This window comes from Ylistrum balloti, unplaced genomic scaffold (assembly GCF_031769215.1).
Source record: "Ylistrum balloti isolate Yb309-2 unplaced genomic scaffold, AGI_CSIRO_Ybal_v1 Utg370312, whole genome shotgun sequence".
In the NCBI taxonomy this organism is placed as follows: domain Eukaryota; kingdom Metazoa; phylum Mollusca; class Bivalvia; order Pectinida; family Pectinidae; genus Ylistrum; species Ylistrum balloti.
Genome location: NW_026782231.1, coordinates 917,730 through 928,516, shown reverse-complemented (window position 1 = coordinate 928,516; position 10,787 = coordinate 917,730). Strand labels below are relative to the sequence as shown.

The window sequence follows — 10,787 nt, the reverse complement described above, 5'->3', positions numbered from 1 at the left end:
TGTCTATTTTCTTTCATCGTACCCCATTTCATTGACGACGAATCATCCTTAACGTTACAAAATTTACAATCGAAATGACGTCACTGACGGATTTTGTCCAGAAAGTATTGGTTGCAAAAGAAAAAAAAATCAATTTTAATTGTGTGGTCAATGAACTAAAAGGGAAACTTCTATATATTTATTATAATCGAACATAGAGGAATGGTAGGATTTTTCTGTTTTAATTTAACGGGCTTAATGTCCGCTATTACGGCCTTTCGGCAGACAAGAAATATGGCGAAGTGAGTATGATAGGAAAAGAATAATAAAGACTGTAAAAATGTTGCATTTTACTACACATTGACTAGCTCTTCAAATACTACATAGCTTGTTTCAAAAGAGTGTCCTTCTGGCGCCATTCTGACAGAAATTAGATACAACTACTCGAATATTTCAAGTTATTTCTGCTCTGAGTTGATGACATCTTCAGGATGTCAGCCCACCTTAGGAATGAAGTGTACTGTCTTATGGAATATACAGCTAAACATTATTGTAATTAAACCAGAGATGAGCAACCCTTTTTAGTGAGGAAATGACTGAAACAACATAACCTGTATTTTAATATGGTTCCACTGAGAATAAAGACGTGGCTTAGATGGTTACGACGGATCCTGAACTTTGAAATAATTCGTCAGTATTTATAAGTTTTGCTAAGGTTTCCTTACTGACATAACACTACATTAATATCTTTCAATATCTGTTGTATTTCACGAGTATCACAAAATAGCAATATTCTCGAGTGAAGTGACCGTACAGTTTTTTTTATAAAAATTATTATCTTATCTCAAACAAATGTACAAGGAAAGTGTGACCAGCTTTTAAAAGTAAAGATTGTTTTAACTGAATGCTTCTCTCATGGAAAACCGAAGTAATATCTAGGTAATGTCACGTAGTCAAAATAAGAACCGGGATTGTTTTAATGAAATCTTTGGTAACCCTAATATCCCTCTATGACCATTAAATCCAGAAAGCGATATGCAAGTATATAAGTTGTAAACCAGAAACTTTGTCATGTTTACTACCTTCGTAATATATATTTCCAAAATGATGGAAAGATTTCATGCAAAAGAAAGACGCTTTACTGTTTGACAAAAAATGGGAAAAAAACTTTCATACGATTAGTGCCCTCCTTTGGAGTCGAATAAAACAAATCACTGAATTTACTCGTTATGCCTCTCCTGGCAATAGAAAGCGTCATTGTTCTACATTTCTTTTTGTATGACATGTTTCCTCATCAACGTGAGACAGAAACAAGGTACTTTTTTGTCTTTACTGCAACTTGGGACGCTTTAATACCAGGGATACGTCTTTAACAGACTCTCTCCGTAAACAAAGCATTACGTAACTCCAATAGCCGATCAAAATCATAGTAACAGACAACAAAGATGGATGATGTAGTAAAACGCCTTTTCAAGCAGAATTCAGTCAAATACCGGTAAACTAATTCGGGTATAGAATCACTTCAATGACTGGTGAAAAGCACACGAGTCAGTAACCCCTTCCAACTAAGATACAGTGTATGGAAGTAACAAATACAGTTTAATCTGAATCATTCTGAGGTTTAGTCTTCCCAGGACTCGACAGTGATGCTAAGGGCCTAAATTCTGAAGCCTATGAGGCGACTGAGAGCAGCCAAATTAGATTGAAAGAAATGTCACAATCTAGATAGGTGCACTATCCCAATAGTTTAATTGATTCCGTAATTTTCACTAACATTGTACATATATCTGATAATTTTAGAAGAACGTCAAATACCTGTGTATATTGTGAACTCTACCACTATTTTTCTAAACGTTATCAACACCAAAAACACTGGGAATTTTGCCGTTATGATTGTTAATACAACCTTGACACTGGCCTGTTCATCGGAAGGCAGAAACCGGTTCAGGCTATACCACACATCATCCTAATCTCAATATGGATAGATTAAAATTCAAGAATAATATGATTCTGAAATACATAATAGAAGTGAATTGTTAACGCGAATAACACCTTTCAATACAGATTTCAAAATCCATACAGTACACTTAATTATCAGATAATGAGGTAAACGTCACGCAGCTGTTTTGTCCGTTCAGGACCACGTGGGATTTGAAATGAATGTGATTTGTTTTATCAAATAAGGTATGTTATAGAGAATAACAAATCTACAAATCACGTGGTAAATTTAGGATACTACATGACTTGTTATTTTTTGCGCTTTTGAAATTTAACATCTGGACGTTTAAAATACAGTCTCCACTAACTTAGCATATTTTATAAAAATAAATCTCTGTCACATTTATATCCACAAGCACCTGTGTAAAGGACCTGTGTCCTGTATATCCACGCTGTTTTGTCGCTGCCTTCGTTTCGACCTGCTGATAAGACTTACCATTATGTATCGGTATATAGTACATACGTGTGTCAGCTACTTCCTGTTAGGCCAGTCTTCATGGAAATCAGCGTTATAACTTACATCCAAGGTAGCTATGTCTGTATTTTGATATAGAATTAATATATTTTACAATAATTCCCTCTGCTCCCTGTGTGTTGATGAACTGAAACATACAGAATAAGTATGAACCACGGAACAGCTGTATGAACATCCTCAATACTCCAGGAGTTACGATCACTTTCCCTCTGCGCCCTTGGTTGTATGTGCGGCTCCTTGTGGATAAAATGAGTATATTAGTTAGATCCTTTAATGTACATGAAATCAATCCCGAGGTCGCTTAACGATATGTTGTAGTGGCTATGAAGGTGGATGTCGCTTTCCTTTTTTCTCTCTTCAAAGGAGCGTAGCAGTCTGTTTTTTCTCCTGAAACCCCATTTAGACCAATGAAATAATTTCGCTTGTGCTTTCAATTTTGCCAAGAAATGTTCTAGCGATGCAAAGAGTGAAACTAACCCTTTAAGTACTGAAGAGGCGATGCGAAAGTCTTTACAGAGAATCTATATATATGTGGATGTTGACTCCGACATGTCAAAGTTTAACTTTAATACTAAGAACTGACTTCGCTGTATGGACTTCTAATTAACAAGCTTTTATCTCTCACAGGATGGGCGAGTATATTAATTGTTGCTGCACAAAGTGAGTATTAAAGTCCAGTCGTGCTGTAATTGAACGCTGTATTTCACCACAATGATTAATACTGTACATCATTCCGTAACAATGACATACGTACTCGGTATTTAATTTTCTCTGAGATAGATAACGTATACTTCAGCGATTAGTTTCGCTCTTGTATCAAAACTGTTCCTTTTTGCTCAGTGTTCAATTTATTTTTCAATACATAGAAAAATACATTTCTTCTTGAAAATGAAACTTTAAATTCATCTTATATTTCCACCTTATTCGCAAAAGAGCGAAACGGGCGAACAGAAAACTACAATATTATCCGTTGTACATATAAAGTACACTGTCAATATTATACAAATGGGTGTTATCACTCTGGTGATTATGTGATAGAACTGTGACGTCATCAAATAGTAAGATTTCATTCTCTGTTGTACAGACGGACCTCTCTGTTTAACTATGACGTCACAGATAGATAGATTTCAGTCTCTGTTGTACAGACGGCCCTCTCTGTTTAACTGTGACGTCACAGATAGATAGATTTCATTCTCTGTTGTACAGACGGCCCTCCCTGTTTAACTGTGACGTCACAGATAGATAGATTTCATTCTCTGTTGTACAGACAAACCTCTCTGTTTAACTGTGACGTCATCAGATAGTTAGATTTCATTTGTTGTTGTACAGACGGCCCTCTCTGTTATAGTTGTGACGTCATCAGATAGTTAGATTTCATTCTCTGTGGTATAGACAGACCTGTCTGTTATAACTTTGACGTCATCAGGTAATTAGATTTCATTCTCTCTTGTACAGACCGTCCTCTCGGTTATAGCTGAGACGTCATCAGATAGTTAAATTTCATTCTCTAATGTACAGACGGACCTCTCTGTTATAGCTGTGACGTCATCATATAGTTAAAACTTCATTATCTGTTGTACAGACGGGCCACTCTGTTATAACTATGACGTCATCAGATAGATTCCATTCTTTGTTGTACAGACGGACCACTCTGTTATAACTATGACGTCATCAGATAGATTCCAATCTTTGTTGTACAGACGGACCACTCTGTTATAACTATGACGTCATCAGATAATTCGATTTCATTCGTTGTTGTACAGACGGACCACTCTGTTTAACTGTGACGTCATCAGATAGATTTAATTCTTTGTTATACAGACGGACCTCTCTGTTATAACTATGACGTCATCAGATAGATTTAATTCTTTGTTGTACAGACGGACCTCTCTGTTATAACTATGACGTCATCAGATAGATTTCATTCTTTGTTGTACAGACGGACCTCTCTGTTTAACTGTGACGTCATCAGATAGATTTAATTCTTTGTTGTACAGACGGACCTCTCTGTTATAACTATGACGTCATCAGATAGATTTCATTCTTTGTTGTACAGACGGACCTCTCTGTTATAACTATGACGTCATCAGATAGATTTCATTCTTTGTTGTACAGACGGACCTCTCTGTTAGAACTGTGACGTCATCAGATAGATTCCATTCTTTGTTGTACAGACGGCCCTCTCTGTTATAACTGTGACAGGCTTCCTAAGCAACGTGATTGTAACACAATCGTCCAGTGCGGACCAAATGAGGTAAGATTGCAATAATGTTCAATAGGTACATAATACAATAAACGACTATTGATAGGATATACAGTGTATCCCAAATTGTAGATAAAACTCCATCAAACAGCTGTTTTTTTACCATACTTCAGAAGTGCTGATAGTTTATAAAACCACAGAGAGGACTACTGCAATTATATCAACAGTAAGATTTATCTGTGAGGTACTCCATTTCATTTAAAGCTCTATTTGTCAATATGGTTTATTGGTTAAGATCAAAATACATTATCACGCCATGTAATAGTTTACTCAAATTCTGTGTGATAATTTTACTAGTTTACTCATTGTAACTTTTATCATGCACTGTCCCTTTTTTATAACTTATTTCGTAAGTTGAATAATGAATATCGAAATAACAGTCACACGAAATACCTGTCAAATAGCAATTGCTTGTCACGTGATATAAACATTGCAGTATGTCCTCAAAAACACATTAGTATTTAATTTAAACATGTTAAGCAATCCTTATTTAACACGTACAAACAAATAATGTTCTTCTCACGGGGAGAGACAAAATGAAAATATAAATGGTAATTATATAGCTTAAACTGCAGTAAAACTGTATATACAACTGAAATCAACTTAAATAGAAATACAAAATCTATTATCTCCACTTTCAGAGTTGCTATGGTGAACATTACCTCGTTTCCGGTGCAATTCAGGTGTTTCGATCAGGATGTACAGCTGTAAGTATTTAAATCTAAACATCCAATGTTTATTGATAATTCAATGTTTTTATTCCTACCTCTATTTTATTTGAAATCAGATTTTTGTCAATACTATCAGAATTTTACATATTTTGTTACAGCATTGCTCTGGTAAAAAGAAGAAATCCGATATAACTCTGTGTAAGTCGTGTTGTAGGTGAGTTACCTATATGTAACCTAAAGAAAGCTTTAGGTGAGTTACCTATATGTAAGTAAAGAAAGTTTTAGGTGAGTTACCTATATGTAAGTAAAGAAAGCTTTAGGTGAGTTACCTATATGTAAGTAAAGAAAGCTTTAGGTGAGTTACCTATATGTAAGTAAAGAAAGCTTTAAGGGAGTTATCTATATGTAAGTACAGAAAAGTTTAGTGTTTGTATTTCATTATATCTACAAGATTAGAAAACATATTTTTGAAAGTACGCCCACACTTAACAATTATACCTTAGAAATTCATGTGTTCTAAGAAACATTGTACACATTTTTGTCTCCCCATATACTGTCGGTGTTGTTCGGGTAGTTTGTATCTGTATTTTTGCTTCTTATATCAGAACTCGGATGTGCTCGGAGTCATGAAATGGACTATGTATTTCTCCAATGGTATTTATTTTCAAAATACCAATTTCATTCCTTCAAAAATAACAACCTTCAACGACTGTTAGGGACAAACAGCTTTGAAATTGAGATGGAAAATAGAGAAAAATGTGATAATATCTTATATTCATTAATTCATAAGGACAGAAAATGCGTATTTTGTGGAGTTTTGCTGCTATTTTTGTAAAAGTCGTTATGTGCAATACAGGGATATTACAAATCTAGACAAATCTAGACGCATTAAGACGCGAGGAGAGACAATCACGAATTCCTAGCGAATATTCGCACAAAAGTAATTCTGAATGACATCCATGTTAGTTCCGTTACCGATAACGGTAGAATCCTTATATCTAATAGCTCATTATTCGCGAATTTTGTATAATTTCTAGGACAGCGTTCGTGAAATCATGTATTCGCGAATATGTCTGAAGAGGTAAGTTCTCGATATCTAAGTGATTTACAGTACACCCTGAACGTGAAAGTTCAAAGTAAATATCAGTAAATACAAACATGTAAAAACACTTTATCTATATGTGTGAATATATAGTGGCTTCTATACCAAACGATTCATGCTACGTCTTATTAGAGTATCTGTCACTTCATACTTTATATATGATGGTTGTCAATTAACATTGTAACACATAATTTGCTTTTTCCTGAATCTCTGTGTAAATCGTTGACAATAAATCTGATTAAAGCTTTTGCCAATATGTTATATTATTTAAGTTACCGTAAAGTCTTTATTCTTGTCTAGTCTTTCCACGATAGAAATACGGAGCTTAAAGTTGATCGCATTGACGTCTGCTTTAATAAATGCCCTGGTATACGCAAATTTACGTGATTCAGAAAGTGTCTGACAAAAACTGTGTGATGATCATTATATGAAAAAATAACATTTGAGTAAATAAACTTCGCGGGGTTATAAGAATAAATAAAGTTAGTCCGGCATTTCAAACCGATGTTATATGTTCATACGTTATAAGTTCAGAAGGCCGCCAAAAGCGAATCCCGCGATCAAGCTGTAGACTCGGTGAAGTGCGATGTCGAACGTGCCGCGCGCTTTTGTAATGTCACAGGTAAAATACAGGTTAACGTCATTCGCGTGGTCGCTGTGTAGTATATGTGTTTACAGTAAATATGGACCTCTCACGGAAACGTCTTCCCGTCTTCGGTTCGTCAACGATCGTAAATGAAGGCATCTTTACAAAATGTGAATTTCAACAGCTTTTATATGAAGAAAAATGAGGATGTCTCAAATACATCTATTTTTAGTGAAGGTTTCATACAGTGAGACATAAATGTTTATATAGAGTGAGTTTTGGGTGATTGTTATGGTAGTCATTGCAAAACATCATCATTCGCTGTTATTTGAACACATTTGTACGTCATTAAACGTGACCACCATTGTTCTTTCTTTGGTTAAGTAATATCATTTATTTTGTCCATTTATGATTCAATAAACATCAAAGAAGTGCTTAAGATAGATAGCTATTGTATGATGTAATTGTCCGGTGATATTGTGAATAAAGACTTATGACGATATTTCTGTAATTGTTTCAGAGTTGGGTAAACGGTGCCTCGCTTGTGATGACGTCATAGATCCGGTAATGTGTACACGTGACATACAATGCGATGGCGACCAGGTATGATATAGATGATGATGGTGTACTGCTATGTACGTTAAACCGTACCCCGATAAAACATTTTACCGAGCAATATGGAAATCTGGTCTGTTTTAGATTTTAATTTTTTTTTACTGCAGTATTTTGATGATGAGGCATTTATAAAGTTTGGCATGAAACAAACCCGGACAGTTTGGGGCTAGATTCCTTTACAATCATTTAATAACACATCACAGAATTTCAAAAAAATATGTCGATATTGTAACGACGAAATCCTTGATGACATATTGTACCACGTGACTATTTTCTGTAAACGATACGGATACCTGTATAAGTTATTGTGTAAATGTTTTAAGACATTGTTTGATATTTGAATTTCCTAATAAGTATATAATCAAAACATACATATTCATGAACTCGGATTGTGTTTGATATTTCTGTTCTATTGTAGATGTGTTATACAGAAGAAATTTATAATGTTAACAAAGAAAAGAGATATCGTCTAGGCTGTGCACCGAAATCGGTACGTACGGAAACAAGGGTCTGGAATAGAAAGGTCAGGGATAGTAATCATAAGTCGTTAGTATATCAAAATATGCAAAAACTGAAGGAGGGAAAAGACACTAATCAAAGCATATAACATTCTATATATAACATATAGCGTAATATACACTACTGTGTCCCAACTAAAAATCTTTATCGAATCTTTCAGTATCCATATCGTATTTAGATATATATTGAAATAAAAATATTTTCCTGCAATATCAGCTCATGAACTGACAACTACACAGCAATCATATTGGCTATAGAAATGGATTTCTCTCTTTATTTTCTCTCTTTATTACAAAATGAAGATGAAAATGATAATAGTATTAAACTTCTTCTGTTCGGCATTCATAGGCTATATAAATACCAAATGTTCAATGTTGAATAAATGAATAATCTTTTTCAGAGCTGTGGATACCTCAATACTTTACAAGTAGGTCGGCGTTACGTGACGAGTAAAAGCCAATCACGGGCGACTTCGTCATACTGTGGGCAGTGTTGTGATACTGGGAGGAACTGTAACAGGGATTTATGTCGGAGAGGTTCGACAGGTTTTTGTATTAACGGCATAAAGTGATGGAATAAAAAAAAGTAGGCTATCATCATTTTATAATTACAGATTGTGGACAATTAATGGAGTAAATTGATTAATACGTTTCATTTTCACTCGACATGTAGTATTTGATAGACGTTTACAATGTATATTTGATTGTTGTATCAACAGACGCCGTTGGGTACGATCTGCTGTTTCCGCCTCCTCTACAGAACTGTTTTGACTATGACAGTTCCCAATGCGCAAGTCTAAAAGCTTCTGATCCATTAGCGTGTAATGATCGGACGGTTCGCTACCTCATGTGTCCCAGGAGCTGTGGTGTCTGTTGTAAGTTTGAAACGCACAAAAACACTTGGTATATCTTTAGAGAGTAGAGTTGGGGTTTTGTTGACAGTTGATGTTTTACCCGTACTTGTTTCTTCCGGTTTTTCACTCAGTGTTGTGGGGCTTACAATCAAATGTAAAAGTCATGTTCTAATCTATTGACAAAATTTAAAAAGCTAAAGCTATATTAAAGAATACCTGACGTAACTGCAGAATATTTGAATCTTATTTTTTATCTATATCTATGACAAAACCCCATTAAACTTATTTTTTTGAAATATCCAAAACTTACATCTAAATCTCGTGTTCGGTATGTTTTCGATGTTGGTTAGTTATGACATGTCTATCTAATGTCACCTTCTATGTATACAGCAGGTGGCGCTGGAATCCCGGGTAAGTCCAATATCAGTAATATGTTTGGATTCTATAGAAAAAGATGTGGGAATAGTCATTCACGTATTCAGTACATTTTTATAACATTGTATACAAACAGAACAAAAATACAACGGTAGTAACTTGATCAGCCATTACAATGAAATGTAATGATTATTTATGTTTTCTTCCATTATTCATTGTGAGTTTGATTGAGAAAGTTGTTCATACATTTTTTTTCTGTGTGCTAAGCGATCACGACCGTCAAACCAAGTACAACAGTGACTCCTACCGGACAGTGTCCGCCAAAATTTGAACTACAACGGTGCCAGGTGATTGATTGTGGTATAGGTCTGTGTGCTAACCCTGTACTAAGACCCCTGTGTGCTGACTACTGTTCAGGATCCTGTCTGGCTATCGATTGTTCAAATACTAAATTTGCGAATACCTAGCATCTATTTTGATCAAAGTTAATGAGTGGTACAGACTACGTCATTGTCCCTTTGTCAGAACTCTACGTTTTCACAATAAAATGTCTTTGATTTCTTTACGTCAACTGCGTTCGTTTGAATGATTTAACAACAAACAGCAAATCTTCAGAACAAAATATTTACACGGCGAGCCTTGAAACAAGGAATTTCAGATCAGGTGTTTAGTAAGGATCTATTTCAACGCCAACATCTGCAATGTAATTCCAAGTAAGTAATGTCAGGTTCTCAAGTGAGAACAATGTTAGCAACAACGAATCCACACATGATACTAATGGAAACGGTCAGAAATATCTTATTTCATCACTTGACATCACTTTCACTGTTTTTAACATGTGATGGTATTGAAGCGCGTTCAAAGGATAACATACGGGCTTGTAAATATGATGGGCATATAAAGCTGTAGAGTTGAGTCCTTAACTGTCTGATAAAACCTTAAATACACACGCTCAAAACATACACTGCACATCTATACATTAATTTTCTTTTTTTATAATGTATGGCAAGTCTTTAATATGTAAGGTCTGGTTTAAGGGTACATATCGCGTAGGAGCATTGTTGATCGAAATCAATGAAAAAGATATAATAAACAAACTGATAACTTGAAAAAAATACAGGAAAATTCAGACATGTGAACATTGTCATAAACCATAATCAAGTTCGATAAAACTAGGGCAAATATGAACAAAAAAAATAGATTTTCATCGACGACACACGCCTTGTAAATCTAGGTCAATCTATTACGTAATATCACGTGATCCAATGATAACAAGGTATACGAAAAAACCAATAGGCAAACTAACGAGCATCGAACACGTCTAGCTTCATAGAACACACACAAATGGTAT

General features: G+C 34.9%; 1 protein-coding gene across 1 annotated transcript; it reads left to right on the top strand.

The window, feature by feature from the left end:
- The first annotated feature begins 273 nt into the window (after positions 1–273).
- LOC132553236 (uncharacterized) lies at positions 274–9,903 on the top strand. The gene is made up of 12 exons (XM_060217465.1): positions 274–281; positions 2,434–2,504; positions 3,080–3,112; positions 4,627–4,706; positions 5,357–5,422; positions 5,545–5,596; positions 7,018–7,110; positions 7,595–7,677; positions 8,108–8,179; positions 8,609–8,744; positions 8,927–9,082; positions 9,704–9,903. Exons 1-12 carry the CDS (start codon positions 274–276, stop codon positions 9,901–9,903), a joined length of 1,050 nt encoding a protein of 349 aa, XP_060073448.1.
- The last annotated feature ends 884 nt before the right edge of the window (positions 9,904–10,787 follow it).